This window comes from Mizuhopecten yessoensis, unplaced genomic scaffold (genome assembly GCF_002113885.1).
Source record: "Mizuhopecten yessoensis strain PY_sf001 unplaced genomic scaffold, ASM211388v2 scaffold8275, whole genome shotgun sequence".
Lineage (NCBI taxonomy): Eukaryota > Metazoa > Mollusca > Bivalvia > Pectinida > Pectinidae > Mizuhopecten > Mizuhopecten yessoensis.
Genome location: NW_018407466.1, coordinates 276,320 through 294,264, shown reverse-complemented (window position 1 = coordinate 294,264; position 17,945 = coordinate 276,320). Strand labels below are relative to the sequence as shown.

General features: G+C 40.7%; 1 protein-coding gene across 1 annotated transcript in view; it reads right to left on the bottom strand.

Annotated features, from left to right (window-relative positions):
• LOC110455554 (caspase activity and apoptosis inhibitor 1-like) overlaps positions 1 to 17,945 on the bottom strand; it is a 142,349-nt gene that overhangs the window by 54,407 nt on the left and 69,997 nt on the right. Inside the window, exon 3 of the mRNA XM_021505739.1 lies at positions 7,548 to 7,715. Within this exon, the coding sequence (XP_021361414.1) occupies positions 7,548 to 7,715 (168 nt within the window). The remainder of the gene's footprint in view (positions 1 to 7,547; positions 7,716 to 17,945) is intronic.

The window sequence follows — 17,945 nt, the reverse complement described above, 5'->3', positions numbered from 1 at the left end:
GTTTTTTTCAGATTGCTTACATTACTGTTTTGTAAAATAATAAAACAATTGTAGCCTTTAACTTCGGTCAATACCTGGATTTATCAACCTGAGAAAAGATATATCGACCTCAGCCATAGGCTATAATTGAATAATGTTTCTTTTTTGAATGCATTCACAATATGCAGTCTCTGAGTTTGCGAGCTTTAGGCTGGAGCGTTTTAGCATCTGTTAAATGTGCATAGTATCCTAGATAATACAGTATTGATGCGACATGAGTCTTTCCTGCAGGACACACACAATAGTATATGCCTTGACAGGATCCTCTGATGCGTGTAGGTCAAACTCTATCCAGACATTGTATTTTGCCTGCGACCTGTGGCGATAATGTAATTGGCCTCGCAGAAGGTCATCAGCATGCGGATACACCCATATCTCATAATCACCCCCATCTGTCTGATGTTCTGTGATATAGCCAGGTGCCAGCTTCAGCTGATATGTACCACAAGCCAAAGTCGCATTGACCTGTAGTTATTGAAGATTTATTTTGACATTGGTCATACAACATATTATCCTTAAGATGACACATTTACCGACTACCGATTTTTTCGAAATTTCTACTATCGTCAGTCAGCATAATGTGCCAAATAATATCCAAAGTATGTTGGTGTACAAAAACCGGAAATATGTCTATCATTTCCGTAAAGATGCGAAACAACTAAAAATGTACATAACATACTAAACTTTTATGTGTGTGAGACTGCATAACTTTTTTATTTTGCAACATCTAGCTTTATAGTTGGGCTCATCATGAGCAGCAGACCTTATTGATGAAAATTTGATCAGTTGCGATAATAAATTGGTGCGACGTATTGTTAAATTATCAAACATGACTATAGGTCATAAGGTTGTTGGATTTTATTTGGAAACAGACGTTGCTACAATTTGACATTTATATGACAAATTTACCGGTTCTCAAATTTTCTGAAATTTTTACTATCGTATCTCAACATAATGCACCAAATAATATTAAAAGTTTTTTGGTGTACAAGAACCGGAAATTGGTGTTTTACTTCCGTAAAACAATTGATGTAGCAAAAAAGTGTATAAAAATACCAACATTTTTAGAGTTTAAGATTTTATAACTTTTTTATTATGCAATGTTTTGTTGCATATTTGAGTTCATAATTTGCAGCAGATCCTATTCTAAATAATATAATATTATTTGGTAGCGTAAAACATTGTTTTGATAGTTTTTTGGACAAAAAAGTGAACCCTGTCGTACACCTTTGGAAGGCGGCACTAAATAGTTCATAGCACAGGCCCTGGGGACCTTTTTAATTTTTAAAAAATATCTCATGGGTCGTGACTTAGGGAGCTACAAATATAACCCAGTAATGGTTAAATTGCTTTGTGGGCAAAATGCTTTTGTTCCTGTAACAGGTCCTTTGGGTTTTTATGGAGAAAAATAATTTGCTAGATATACAAAATGTTATAACTCAATAGTATACATACATTATATGATTAAGAATTTCCAAACTAATCAAATTAAAACTTTCCAAATTGAATATGAAAACATGATAACATATTCTGAATTCAATAAAAAAATATATGAAAAAATGACCCATGTAAGTTGTCTCCCTTGGCCTGATTGTATATGTATCCAGACAAAGCTCCAGTCAAAAGGCGAGTTCTTGTTGATAAAGGTCCAACATATCAGTACCCATTTATTTCATTTAAAATATGACATTAAACATATAGACCATACCTTGGGCTCATAAAATGAATCAAATTGAAAAGAAAATAGAAAGTCAATGCTTTTAAAGTGCTGAAGATTCCATTATTCAGCCCTTTGACAAGCAACTATGAAAACACTAAAATCAATGTAATAGCAGCTCTTATAAGCATTAATATGTGAGGAATTCTATAAATACCTAACTCTTACCTGAGTTAGCTACACTGTAGATAGCTCTGTCTAAGCCAACAAGCTTAAGCTTACTGTGGTTGATTAAGCTAGGTAGGTGTGTATAAATAAGCTAGCTAACTATAAGTCTGAGAAAACTTGCTGTGTGTCTGAGTTAGCAAGCTCAGTATGTGTCTGAGCTAGCCAGTTAACTGTATCTGAGTTAGCCAGCTGTGTATATGAGCTAGTCAGCTTACTATGTGTCTGAGTTAGCTAGCTTACTGTGTCAGATTTAGCTAGCTTACTGTATGTCTAAGATAGCCAGCTTAATATGTGTAAGTTAGTCAGCTTACTATGTCTGAGCTAGCCAGCTAACTGTGTGTGTGAGTAGCCAGTTTACTATGTCTGAGCTAGCCAGCTAACTGTGTGTGTGAGTTAGCCAGCTTACTATGTTTGAGCTAGTCAGCTAACTGTGTGTATGAGTTAGCCAGCTTTATGTGTGTGAGTTAGTCAGCTTACTGTGTGTGTGAATTAGCCAGCTTACTATGTTTGAGCTAGTCAGCTAACTGTGTGTGTGAGTTAGCCAGTTTACTATGTTTGAGCTAGTCAGCTAACTGTGTGTGTGAGTTAGCCAGCTTTATGTGTGTGAGTTAGTCAGCTTACTGTGTGTCTGAGTTAGCCAGTTCACTATGTCTGAGCTAGCCAGTTTACTGTGTTGAGTTAGCCAGATTACAGTGTCTCTGAGTTAGCCAGTTTACTGTATTTGAGTTAGCAAGCTTACTTTGTAGCCAAGTTGGCCAGTTTACTGTGTTTGAGTTAGCAAGCTTACTTTGTAGCCGAGTTAGACAGTTTACTGTGTTTGAGTTAGCAAGCTTACTTTGTAGCCGAGTTAGACAGCTTACTGTGTTGAGTTAGCCAGCTCTGTTCATCTGAGTTAGCCAGGTCACGGTGTAAGCCAGCTTACTGTGTGTAAGAGTTAGCCAGCTTATTGTGTGGCTGAGTAAGCCATCTTACTGCGTCAGAGTCGGCCAGCTTTAGTTAGTGTGTTTCTAAGCTGAGTAACTGTTTACCTACATTTTGTATGCCATTCATTTGTTGTTGATTAGCAGTAAGACAACGTTTATCTCTGACTGATAATTTTATTTAACCTCTCTAATCTCCCTGGTCGCTAATTAGCGACCTTAGGTGCCATAACACAGAATTAGACAACATGTAAGCATGTGGGGGAGGTTTAATTGTCCAGTCAACAGTACAATCAAGGCCTCCCAGCTCACACATGTGCATCATTTATAAGGTAGCAATTGTTTGATGCCCAAGCTTAAGGCTACAGTATAGAACCTACCTCTATTGTTAAAGAAATGTATTTGATGGATATATCTCTATGGGGACCGTTCAGGCTGGTGACATATTGGTATGAGTGTGACAGGCAACATTGATGGTCACTCTCTTGACCACTGGTCAGATCATTACGATGACTATAAAAAACTCACATCATAAATACACCGATTGTTTTTGCGTATTACATTTCAGTCCACCTTCACCAAACCTGTCCATGATTATAGAACTGAGATATGACCCCATTCTGTCCAGCAATAGTACTGTGATGTGTAATCCCACTCTCCTTAGCTAGCCTAATTAAATACTTTGGCAAATAGCTAGAATGGAATAAGGATGTTTTTTTTGTTTTTTTTTACAAAAATTTCCTCCCTGTTATATAAGGAGCATAAATATAGAATATCAATACATCTTCACCCAAAATTAGTAATTATTCACTGGACAGCGGCCAATTGAGGCCTGAACAAGGCATGATCTACAATGCCCCGGGGCCACCTCAAATTGCTTTTATAGCATTAAAACAAAAGGTTATAAAATTCCTTGACAGGCTGTGAAGCCGCTGGACTGGCCAATCCAACTCCTCACAACATCCGTTTCTATTGATAATGTAATCCTGCGAGCTTGAAATGATTATAAAATTCTTATGAGGCTGTCAGATCGCCTTCTTAAATCAATGTAGACAAAGCCCCGACAAAGACCTGACCGATTCTACATACAAATGAAAATTTGGGACTGCTAGCCTTGGAAATGATTTCCATTGTCTGCTAATGCTACCCTATATAGCCTGAACTTTTCAAACCTGTAATTTTACAGGGGGAATTCATTTGGGGAGTAAATATATAAATAACATGATTACCGCATGCCGACATCATGGTAGACCAAGGTGTCTGATCGACTTGACTTGCCTTTTCACAAGTAATAAACAGTTGACGGAGGAGGGTAATTGTTCCAGAATTTCTCGACCAGCTCCGCGCTCCTGTTCTTCTCTCGCCCTGCTATGGCTGGGCAGCCATGTTAGCCACACTCTCCATCAATATTTCACACAGCCAAGAAATATAACCTCAAAAATATTGCCACATAAAAAATATTGGCAGAAAATATGACAACTGCCTAGAACTGAATTGAACCTACATAGAAGTACAGGTGATACCAACTGCGGGTCCATCTACAATGATTTACCAGGAGTTCCCTTCAAGGCAGCAAACAGTTCAAATATTTGTTTTCACATCATTTGTACCAAGAAGAAGTTAATATGTGAATGTTTAGTCTATAAATGGCCTTACATAACCCACACCCTGCCCTCGGGGTCTGAGTGCAGCTCCACAGAAGTACAAGGGCAAGTCAGTGGGTTCCTCCTTGTTGATGCAGGCCACTAACACAGCATTGCCATTATAGCTTACCTCCCACTTAACCTCTTATAAGCATAACACACTTAATCAGTAATTACAGTCGTTATAATAATTATGGTGAGGGCTGATCTGATGGAGGGGACTGGACTGGCAGTTTTGAGGAATTTTGATATTACGAGTGTGTGAGAGGTTTAAAGTGCTTGGAGACATGCATTTCCTAGACTTACAAAACCATGAGGCAAAAACAATTGACTAGACATACTTTTATTTCATTTCTTATTATAAGTTTTTTTTTCAAACAGCTGTCATATCTTTATCTATGAATGTGCACTAATGGATTTCTGAATACGCACACAAATGTCTCCGAGACATGTAACTCTCGCTTTCTGTAAACAAAATCAGAAGGTTTATGACAGAATTTAAATGGAAAAGAATTCCACCACTGACTTAGCTCACCTGCTACCTAATGTTCTTACTTAGAGTTTCTGTTATAAAATTTGACTCGTAGTAATATCAATCATTCTAGTCCATTTAGCCTACAGAAAAATACATATTGCAAACCTGAGTATTTGTATATGCTTCCCAGCAGGAGCACCTACTCCTTTATACAGCTAGGCAAGCATAACTGCGTTTTGTTACAGACAGCAGCTGAATGTGAGTCAATTAAATAAAGATTTAGCATACCTAAATGGTCTAACACAATGTATCTTCCCCTCTTCCCCAAGACGATATTAGGAGGAAAACGAAAGAGAGGAAGGTGAAAACTTTTGAATATCAAAAGTGTGTTTAGGTTGCTTCCCTTGGTTACATTCAACCAAATCTATTCACGCCCCAGAGTTACTGTTCTTGATATTTAAAAATCTCATGTTGACAAAAGCAGTCACAATACCATGGTGACAGTATAGGTACACACAATCTGGACGGGAGACAAACGACACAACAGGGGTTTCTTTGAGGTAGATTTAATATGTGTTTCTGCAGCATATGTACACAGCAATCAGAAGCCATATTGTACCAGCTGAACAGTGGAACTGTCGCCTTCATCAATATTTACATTATTTTTGTATGTACAAATATGGCAAGGACTGGATACAGACAGAGATCATGTTTGATTTTATTAACTACACATCAATAATTCAGGGCCATCCGTCTTCTCAAGATGATGTAATTGTCCCAAGAACACAATTAAGGGTGGGCGAGTCAGGCCGACAGTCCAGTAGGTACGATGCCATACACAACATGTTATGGACACAAGTTCACAAGAAATAACACTAATTTAATTTCAACATGCCTGCCCAGTGTGTTATGAATTCTTTTCACCTGACGGAGTTTGAGTTCATGAAGGGCACTAGACCTCATAAAAGCTTTATCTTTAAAAGAATGATTAAATCCAGGAAAAATCAATCGTACATACATAGCCAATGAATTTTTAATGACTAAAATCCACAGTTAAACGTCCACAAAAAGCTATAATTTCAACCTGTACAAGCTACGGCCTCATTGGGCCCTTGGACTGTACCAGATGACCTATCCCTCGCCTTCTTTAACAATAAGATTTTAATTTGCTATTTCTTAATAATTGATTAGCTGAATCATTATATCAACATTTGAACATTGTAATGCACTGATCCCATATCTAATGAGACACTAACTGGTAATGTATGTCCCTGTGTCAGGCACGGCTGTGGTTTAGGGGGGACTGAGTGGCCCCGGGGAAGAGGGATCAGTCAGAGATCTCAGCCCCTGGGGAGGTAACCAAAGCAGCTAGGACACCGTCTCTGGGAATCAAGGAAGTTACGGCTGGGCATAGCATGCAACAGTTATGGATTACACATAGATAGACATTATAGACATTGAATGGGGCCTGTAGGTAAAGCCAAAGATTGATATTCCCTCTGGGGTCTTTATACCTTAAACTGAAATTCATTTTATAATGATACTTCAAAAAGTCATTGAGACATGAGTCAGGGGGCCATTATCTGAAAGAGGTGAAGGAAATGGGGCAAACACCAATAAAGATTTTCTGATATTGTATGGGGGTTGAATTTCAGCAGATTTAGAACCAATATCTGGAATATCAGTATATTGCATCAAAATTATTACAAATATAAATTTAACAACTCAAAGTCAACAAACTTATTGACCTCTAGAATATTGCTTTTTAATACATGTATAATTTATTTATGTTTACAGTACAGGTATTGTTTTATTTTTTTTATTGACCATGACAACATCGCTTACTGATCAGATATAATGACCTTTATGATATTGCTTATTGATCAAATATTGACATTTTTAATATATTTGCTTATTTGCCAAAAAATTGACCTTTAGAATATTGCTTTTACGATATTTTGAATTACCAAAACTTATCCACCTTGTCAATATTGCTTATTGATACAATTTTTTAACCTCTATGATATTTCTAATTATTAACACTTATTGACCTTGTCAATATTGCTTATTGATAAAACCTATTGACATATAGGTTAATGATATAATTTATTGACCTTTACACCTTATTCTTTAAACTTAATAATGCATCTGATACATAGATAACTAAATTGTTTAAGTAATATTAAGATCTTGTAGACAAACTGTGTAAGATCTATCAGTGTAACGGACAGTAGAAATCTATTACACCCTATATCAGTGTAACGGACAGTAGAAATTGATTACACCCTACATCCATGTGACATTTTTTTCCCAATGTCTTGATTCATAATTTTTTTGCTATAGTTGTTTTTGAAAAGCTGTGACAATACCAGGATATATATTTAATTGAGTGATCATGTGACATACTCTTCGTCCAATCTGAAATCAATATTTATTCACATTTTAAAAGAGTTATTGATATCTTATGAAAGCTGTTCATTGCCATGTAACAGCTTTTCTTACAAATTTTTTCTTTCTTTATTTTTGTTTCTTTTCGATGATTTTTTGTCTTTATTTGTATTTTTGTTGGGACTAGTTTTGTTCACCTTCAGGACATCAGGGAGATTTCTCTGTAGACTGCCTCCCCTCAGACATCGAAACATCTGGTCTAACATCTTTCGTCTATCTTTGATATAGTCACCGATCGGCTTCAGCTCCTTTTCTAGGTCCAGGTCACTGTCAAGGTCATTATCTGAGCTACTCCTCTTAGCTGACTGAAACAGAAAATGGAAAAGAAAATTAATAATGATAATCTGAAATTTCATATTTTCTGTAAAAACAATTACATTGAGCTGACCTTATCAGTTTGGACTGTAACCATTTAATTTACGGACGGCAGTGTTGTATAATTGTGCGTGGCAGTCTGACACACTGGATACCACACTTAATATCCCTCTGAAGCATGTCTGAGACTCAGATCCAGCTATTAATCCAAGTCTTACAGCTCTGCTGTGTCAAAAACAATTCATTCACTTTAAAAAAAAGTCTAGGAGACCAAGCTAAATGGCGGTACATGTGTTGAGCTGGGCTGGAGGAGAAGGGACCGCCTCTGATTGGATGTGACAAGTCTAAATTGATTCTATGATTTATACAGGGAAAAAAACAACTTATAAAACACATTCAGTGGTAAGATTGGCTGATGCACTACAGCGATAAACAACGACACAGTTGTAACACTACTTATGAATGTTTTATCAAATGGCCAATTGGTATACTTCTTGTCTACAGTCCCTCTAAAACTTATAATCTTATAGATACTGGACATTGTTTTGTTGAAATTATTCCTAATCACTGTCACAGCCATGCTTGAACCTGCTAATGCATATGAGACATCACATTTAGCTGTCTGGTTGCATGGAGAATTACCCTCAGTTTTAACACTGATTTACACTTAACTCACTTATACACACTTTTAATGTATCATGCTCCGTCAATTTCCTTTTTTTACAGAGTATAATATAATTTTAACAAAAAGCGGGTGTCATGTTAGTTCAAATTTTATAATCTAAAGATTTTACCGATAGATATGGGCTGTGAGATTTCCATCCCTGAGGTACCCTAAGGATGTCATCGGCAATTAGGTGTCCCAACCGAACCATTAAGGTACAATGTGTCAACCTAAATTTGTAACTTCATTACAGAAATTGTACTTATAGCCAAGGATTTTAAGTCTTTTGCAGCCTGCAGGGATTCACACTTGGACATCCAATAATAATGTTTTTAGGGGAGGGGTGGGGGTTGCATCTAACGGCCAAGGCTGAGGGTTTAAGTCTAATGCATCTGGCAGGTATGCACACTTTGGTATCAAAAACTAGATTTCTGGAGGTTAAGCTGATAATTTAAGTCCATTGTACCCTGCAGGGAGGCAAATCGCGATATTAGATGCTTAGATGTTATTTGTGTTATATTTTTTTGAACTGTTTTTTATTTCAAATTTTTAAGCAATCAAGAATATCTTACACTGGTCAATCAGCAAAATTTATTTACTGTAATGTAAACAAAGTCTGCTGTAATGAAATTGAAGTTTGCTGTAATGTGACTTTAGTTTGCTGTAATGTAACTTAAATTTGCTGTAATGTAACTTAAGTTTGCTGTAATTTAAATAAAGTTTGTTGCAATGTAACTTAAGTTTGTTGTAATGAAACTTTAATTTGCTGTAATGTAACTTAAGTTTGCTGTAATTCAAATAGTTTGTTGTAATGTAACTTACGTTTGCTGTAATTAGGGCCCCGTATTGGAGATAAGGGTGCCCTATAATAATCTGTCTGTCTGTCTGTCTCTCTGTCTGTCCGTCCGTCCGTCCGTCCGTCCGTCCGTCCGTCCGTCCGTCCCCAAATTTTGTTCCTGGCTGATAACTTTGGTATTTATTGACCGATGTACATGAAACTTGGTCAAGATGTTCAGTTCACAAAAATACACATTGAGGTTATGACATTATGGAGCAAAGTTGATCAGAATTAAACAAGGAGTTAACTGACCAAAGGTCAAGGTCATCGGGTCAGGGGTCAAGGTCCAATTTTGTAGCTTTTTACTGGTGAACATTTCGCTATGACATTATGAAGCAAAGTTGTTCGGAATTAAACAAAGAGCACACTGAGGTAAAAAGTCGAGGTCAAAGGTCGAGGTCAAAGGTCAAGGTCATTAGATTCAAAGGTCAAGGTCAAATTTTGCATCTTTTCACTGGTGAACATTTCGCTATGACATTATGAAGCAATGTTGCTCAGAATTAAACAAGGAGTCAATTAACCAAAGGTCAAGGTCACTGGGTCAAAAGTGAAGGTTAAATTTTGTACCTTTTCCCTGATGAACATTTTGTTATGACATTATGAAGCAATGTTGTTCAGAACTTAACACAGAGTCAACTGACCTTAGGTCCAGGTTACGGGGTCCAAAGGGTCAAGGTCAAGTTTTGTATTTTTCACTGATTAACATTTTGTTATGATATTAAGAAGCAAAGTTGGTCGGAATTAAAGAATATGTCAACTGACCAAAGATCAGGGTCACTGGGTTAATGGTCAAGGTTATTTGTGTCCAAAGGTCAAAGACAAAGTGGATCTCTGACTTTGACCCCGGCTCTTGATGGAGGAGGTATATAAGGTGAAATAAAACAAATCAAAGCTAACAAATGAGTATTGCACCGGTATTTACATTTCTGTTAGCCCAGAGAATATGGAAGTGGAAGGAAACAAGACTCACATCATAGTACATGTAAAATGTGTATTTTGCTTCCTTGCGATTCTTTTTGAAGTCTAAATTTCAAACGTCAAGCTCAGCTATATGGACAGCTTGCTTCTTGATGATTATGGGGGATATATTGCCACAAGACAGGGCCCTTACTGACCTGTCAGTGTTCTAGTTTAAATAAAGTTTACTGTAATTAAAATGAAGTTTACTGTAACATACAGCTAAACCATGCTCTTCATAATCAAATCGTTTATTCCTTTTGTTTATTTCTAGATCCTCATTAATCAACTTTTTTTCTCAGTATTTTGCCAGTTTTTATTCTATTCACCATCTACACCTTAACATAACCTGGTATAAAGTTTTTATTTGAATTAACCATTTTGATCGAGGTTACATGATAAACATCATATGACATTCAATAACAGTAATTACGCTGTACTTTATGTTAAGTTCACAAAAACCAGCACAAATCAAAAGTATCCAATCACCCTTCAAAACATCTCAAAGGTATACCTGCAACTAGCATGCACATGTGTTGTCCTCCAAAAGTCAGAACTAATTGGACCTGATTTCACTGATAGCAGACAGTGATAAAAGAGTGTTGAAGGCATTGTTTGATGTCAGAAAGCTTCATGTCCTCATCTTATTTCGTTTTGGAACCAAATCAACAACTCCATATAATTATGTCTTTTTTTTTTCATTAAGTACGAAGAAATGTGTGTATGGCCCCCTTCTATAACTTGTAAACTTCAATCACGACTGGGCCTACCGCTCCGCTGTCTTTTTACAGTTAAAGGGTCGATACTCTATGAAAACTCGAGCATCAGAGTGTTAAATAGCGACTGCTGCCTCTCGGCACATGGTACACAGATGTTACGCAATAGCAATGTGCGACTTCAGTGCATTTTTGAGTGCGCCTTACACCATGCTGTGCCGGTAATACACCACATCGTTTGTTACTGCTAACCCTCAACATCGTCACTTTATTGGTGAAGTTTGCCGTCATGGCGACAGTCCCATGATGCCCTCATGACAGGTCCTTAATGCATACTAATAAACACCAACAAATATGATCACTAATATTCTCTAAACTCACTCTTGATGCTCGGCAATAAAGAATGAGAAATACGCCCTTCCACTCTTCAACATCAAAAGGAAAAGGCTAAAGCTAAGTTAGAAGAAATCAAAATTCTTCCAATATCTTCATATTGAGCAGATAATTTGCCTTCTAACCATGCAAGTTTATCTACTGCATATGCTAGGGAATCAAAATACTCATCAAAATACACCATTGCAAAAGACCTCTTACATCTTTTATGAATCAACTTATTTTCAGAGTTACATATAACAATTTATAGAAGCGCTGATGAGAAAAACACAACTGCCAAATAAAAAACTTTAGAAGCTTGTAAAGTGTTGAGTGTGTTAGTTGATGAGATGGCAGCGCGCACGTGTAACAATGTGCGATCCCAAACTTGCAATTAATCTCCCAAATTGGCTTTGTTTTCCATTTCTTAGTTTCACCGATTTCAACCAGTCTTTCTTATTTTGTTACCAAAATCTTGGCACTGACAGAGCTCAGCAATAATTACAATATTTCCCCTCTACAGAGATGTGTTTTTACAGTTTACATCGTAAGGAAAAACAAACAGACGTTCAAGTATTGGATGAAATGGTCTGAAATAAGTGAGAAATGAATATTTCAGATATTTTCAAAGACATGGAGGAGATTTAACTCTAACTGCCTGTGTATGAATACAAGCACAGCAGAGCTCAGCCAGCACTCATTATAATGTATAAACCACATGTTAGTGCGGAGTTTATAATTACTCAATTTTCGTAATATTTACTTAGCTTTGAAACAATTTCGCATCAAATATGGTTTTTGTATAAATAGGATTCCAGCAACTCTTTGATTCTGTAATTGTAGAGAATACAAATTATGTAATATTTCAGACAGAAAATCAATCATTATCAAGCATATAATTAGCTGTTTTACAATAAATGCAAGAAAAGGAAATCTTGTTTTATTCTAGCATATCAAAAGGATGAAAAAGAGCAGTACAGGAGAGGGTGAACTATTTTGGAATAAAGAATAAACAAGTACTCTCCTGTTCATTAACCTTTATGTATAGTTTTATACCAGTCATTAAACATGACAAAAAAACCAACCTATCAGAATCTCCTTAAAGACAATCACACTATTACCAGTGACCACCTTAACTGTCCAGTTGAACCTTCTCTAACCCCTAATCCTGCCACCAACCCTTAGGTGACCACCCAGTTCCTCCTGTTCCCTAGTCCCTACTCCTGACACCAACCCTTAGGTGACCACCCAGTTCTTCCTGTTCCCTAGCCCCTACTCCTGACCCCAACCCTTAGGTGACCACCCAGTTCCTCCTGTTCCCTAGTCCCTACTCCTGACACCAACCCTTAGGTGACCACCAGTTCCTCCTGTTCTTTAGCGCCTACTCCTGACACCAACCCTTAGGTGACCACCCAGTTCTTCCTGATCCCTAGCCCCTACTCCTGACCCCAACCCTTAGGTGACCACCCAGTTCCTTCTGTTCCCTAGCCCCTACTCCTGACTCCAACCCTAAGGTGACCACCCAGTTCCTCCTGTTCCCTAGTCCCTACTCCTGACACCACCCCTTAGGTGACCACCCAGTTCTTCCTGTTCCCTAGCCCCTACTCCTGCCCCCAACCCCTAGGTGACCACCCAGTTCCTCCTGTTCCCTAGCCCCTACTCTTGACACCAACCCTTAGGTGACCACCAAGTTCCTCCTGTTCCCTAGCCAATACTCTTGACGCCAACCATTAGGTGACCACCCAGTTCCTCCTGTTCCCTAGTCCCTACTCCTGACACCAACCCTTAGGTGACCACCAGTTCCTCCTGTTCTTTAGCGCCTACTCCTGACACCAACCCTTAGGTGACCACCCAGTTCTTCCTGATCCCTAGCCCCTACTCCTGACCCCAACCCTTAGGTGACCCCCCAGTTCCTCCTGTTCCCTAGCCCCTACTCCTGACCCCACCCCTTAGGTGACCACCCAGTTCCTCCTGTTCCCTAGCCAATACTCTTGATGCCAACCCTTAGGTGACCACCCAGTTTCTCCTGTTCCCTAGCCAATACTCTTGACACCAACCCTTAGGTGACCATCCAGTTCCTCCTGTTCCCTAGCCAATACTCTTGACGCCAACCCTTAGGTGACCTCCAAGTTCCTTCTGTTCCCTAGCCCCTACTCCTGTCATCAACCATTAGGTGACCACCAGTTCCTCCTGTTCTCTAGGCTCTAGCTCCTCCTCGTGTCATCAACCCTTAGGTGACCACCAGTTCCTACTGTTCTTTAGCGCCTACTCCTGACACCAACCCTTAGGTGACCGTCCAGTTCCTCCTGTTCCCTAACACCAACCAACCATTAGGTGACCACCAGTTCCTCCTGTTCTCTAGGCTCTAGCCCCTACTCCTGACACCAACCGTTAGGTGACCACCAGTTCCTCCTGTTCTCTAGGCTCTAGCTCCTCCTCGTGTCATCAACCCTTAGGTGACCACCAGTTCCTCCTGTTCTCTAGGCTCTAGCTCCTCCTCGTGTCATCAACCCTTAGGTGACCACCAGTTCCTCCTGCTCTCTAGTCTCTAGCCCCTACTCCTGACACCAACCCTTAGGTAACCACCCAGTTCCTCCTGTTCCCTAGCTCCTACTCCTGCCGCCACCCCTTAGTTGACCACCAAGTTCCTCCTGTTCCCTAGCCCCTACTCCTGACCCCAACCCTTAGGTGACCACCCAGTCCCTCCTGTTCCCTAGCCAATACTCTTGAAACCACCGATTAGGCGACCACCCAGTTCCCCCTGTTCCCTAGCCAATACTCTTGATGCCAACCCTTAGGTGACCCCCCAGTTTCTCCTGTTCCCTAGCCAATGCTCTTGACGCCAACCCTTAGGTGACCACCACGTTCCTCCTGTTCCCTAGCCCCTACTCCTGACACCAACACTTAGGTGACCACCAAGTTCCTCCTGTTCCCTAGCCAATACTCTTGACGCCAACCATTAGGTGACCACCCAGTTCCTCCTGTTCCCCAGCCCCTCCTCCTGACACCAACCCTTAGGTGACCCCCCAGTTCCTCCTGTTCCCTGGCCAATCCTCTTGACACCAACCCTTAGGGGTCCATCCAGTTCCTCCTGTTCCCTAGCCAATACTTTTGACGCCAACCCTTAGGTGACCACCCCGTTCCTCCTGTTCCCTAGCCCCTACTCCTGACCCCAACCCTTAGGTGACCACCCAGTCCCTCCTGTTCCCTAGCCAATACTCTTGAAACCACCGATTAGGCGACCACCCAGTTCCCCCTGTTCCCTAGCCAATACTCTTGACGCCACCCCTTAGGTGACCTCCAAGTTCCTTCTGTTCCCTAGCCCCTCCTCCTGTCATCAACCATTAGGTGACCCCCAGTTCCTCCTGTTCTTTAGCGCCTACTCCTGACACCAACCCTTAGGTGATCACCCAGTTCCTCCTGTTCCTTAGCCAATACTCTTGACACCAACCCTTAGGTGACCACCCAGTTCCTCCTGTTCCCTAGCCAATACTCTTGACGCCAACCCTTAGGTGACCCCCCAGTTCCTCCTGTTTCCTAGCCCCTACTCCTGACACCAACCCTTAGGTGACCGTCCAGTTCTTTCTGTTCCCTAGCTCCTATTCCTGACACCAACCCTTAGGTGACCACCCAGTTCCTCCTGTTGCCTAGCCCCTACTCCTGCCCCCAACCCTTAGGTGACCATCCAGTTCCTCCTGTTCCCTAGCTTATACTCTTGACACCACCCCTTAGGTGACCACCCCGTTCCTCCTGTTCCCTAGCTTATACTCTTGACACCACCCCTTAGGTGACCACCCCGTTCCTCCTGTTCCCTAGCTTATACTCCTGACACCAACCCTAAGGTGACCCCCCAGTTCCTTCTGTTCCCTAGCCCATACTCCTGACGCCAACCCTTAGGTGACCACCCAGTTCCTCCTGTTCCCTAGCTTATACTCTTGACACCAACCCTTAGGTGACCACCCAGTTCCTTCTGTTCCCTAGCCAATACTCTTGACGCCAACCCTTAGGTGACCACCCAGTTCCTCCTGTTCCCTAGCTTATACTCTTGACACCAGCCCTTAGGTGACCACCCTGTTCCTCCTGTTGCCTAGCCCCTACTCCTGTCATCAACACTTAGGTGACCACCCAGTTCCTTCTGTTCCCGAGCCCCTACTCCTGACACTAACCCTTAGGTGACCACCACGTTCCTCCTGTTCCCTAGCTTATACTCTTGTCACCAACCCTTAGGTGACCGCCCAGTTCCTCCTGTTTCCTAGCCCCTACTCCTGTCATCAACCCTTAGGTGACCACCCAGTTCCTCCTGTTGCCTAGCTCCTACTCCTGACACCAACCCTTAGGTGACCACCCAGTTCCTCCTGTTCCCTAGCTCATATTCCTGTCATCAACCCTTTGGTGACCACCCAGTTCCTCCTGTTCCCTAGTCCCTACTCCATACACCAACCCTTAGGTGACCACCCAGTTCCTCCTGTTCCCTGGCCAATACTCTTGACACCAACCCTTAGGTGACCACCCAGTTCCCTGTTCCCTAGCCCCTAATCCTAACACCAACCATTTGATGACCACCCAGTTCCTCCTGTTCCCTAGTCCCTACTCCCGACACCAACCCTTAGGTGACCACCCAGTTCCTCCTGTTCCCTAGCCAATACTCTTGACACCAACCCTTAGGTGACCACCCAGTTCCCTGTTCCCTAGCCCCTAATCCTAACACCAACCATTTGATGAACACCCAGTTCCTCCTGTTCCCTAGCCAATACTCTTGACACCAACCCTTAGGTGACCGTCCAGTTCCTCCTGTTCCCTAACACCAACCCTTAGGTGACCACCCAGTTCTTCCTGTTACCTAACCCCTACTCCTGACACCAACCCTTATGTGACCACCCAGCTCTTCCTGTTCCCTAGCCCCTACTCCTGACCCCAACCCTTAGGTGACCACCCAGTTCTTCCTGTTACCTAACCCCTACTCCTGACACCACCCCTTATGTGACCACCCAGCTCTTCCTGGTCCCTAGCCCCTACTCCTGACCCCAACCATTAGGTGACCACCCAGTTCCTCCTGTTCCCTAGCTCCTACTCCTGACCCCAACCCTAATGTGACCACCTAATCCCTCATGTTGCCCTTTACCAATCCCTGCCGCCTACCCTATTCGACTATGTTACACCCACCAAATCTTCAAATATCGATGCTAAAAAAACTAGTTTGATATATATCAGTTTTCCACTGGCAATATCAAATTAAGAACAAAGTAAAGTGCAATATGTTAACTTGAGCATATAATTATAGCTAAGGATATGATGATGATAAGTTTACCTAGGGATATGAGTGGGCACAACTTTACCTGGGAATATGATTGATGACATGTTTACCTGAGAATAAGAGTGGTGACAAGATTACCTGCATATTTGAGTGGTGACAAGTTTACCTGTGGATATGAGTGGTGACATGTTTACCTGAGGATGTGAGTGGTCTCAAGTTTATCTGTGGATATGAGTGGTGACAAGTTTACCTATGGATATGAGTGGCGACATGTTTACCTGAGGATATGAGGGATTGCGATTTACCTGTGGATATGAGTGGTTACAAGTTTACCTGATGATGTGAGTGGTCTCAAGTTTATCTGTGGATATGAATGATGATGAGCTTACCTTAGGATAATGGTGGTGACAATTTTACCTGTGGATATGAGTGGTGACAAATTTACCCGAAGATAAAGAGTGATGAGCATTTTCCTGAGGTTACAAATTGTAACTTAACAAACACATACATATAACTGAGTGACATAGAAATGAAATCACCTGACAAACCCCCACTAGGTCAGATAGAAGATGCATTACCGAGACACCTGCTGACGATATCTCCTAGCTTTTATTCAATGCCGATGATGCACAACCACAAATTCTATAGTGCCCTGGCAACAAATCATCATTGCACCAACTATTAATGTTTTTCAAATAGCACTTTCATAAAAGATTAAAGAGACGAAGATTGAATCTTCTTCTTTCCTAACCGATTTATTTAAATTTCCCCATGTGCACTTTACAAGGCCGTGGCAAGCTGATATAACCAGGATAAAATGCTATAGTGTTATAAATGGTTTGGTGGAATTGTGGTGGTAATTCGCTGCACACTCCTGCTTTTGAAGATCTGCTGGGCCTAGCACCCTGCACAGAAAATTACGTCCTGTGACTTTAAAAACAACCCAAAATTAACCAGCTGACAATTTTTCACAACTATTATTGAATGTGCCACAAGGATTGTGGGAAATTGAGTACTTATAGCAGTAATATTTAGACAGAGTATGATGTTTAGATGACAAATGACCCTGAGAATTTACATATACTAGACAAAGGCTGACCAATACAGTGTCATCAGGCTGTCATGCAAGCGTATTGACTGTCTCTGGTCAGTGGTTGATTTATCCGCTAACATTTGATCTCTGTCTCCAGCTGTCAGGTTACGATAGGCTTTACAAATCATCTAGCTTTGCTCTCGAAAAAAATTAAAATCTTTGTACTTTCACATTCTTCGATAAGGCTTACAAGATCGGCTGTGTCACAGCAACTCCGAAAATCAAAAATTATTTTTATGATTTAACATCAGTGATTGTAGAGTCTTCAGTCAAATGTTATTCCTTTACATATAAAACCTGCCGACAAATTGCCTCTTCACATTCTA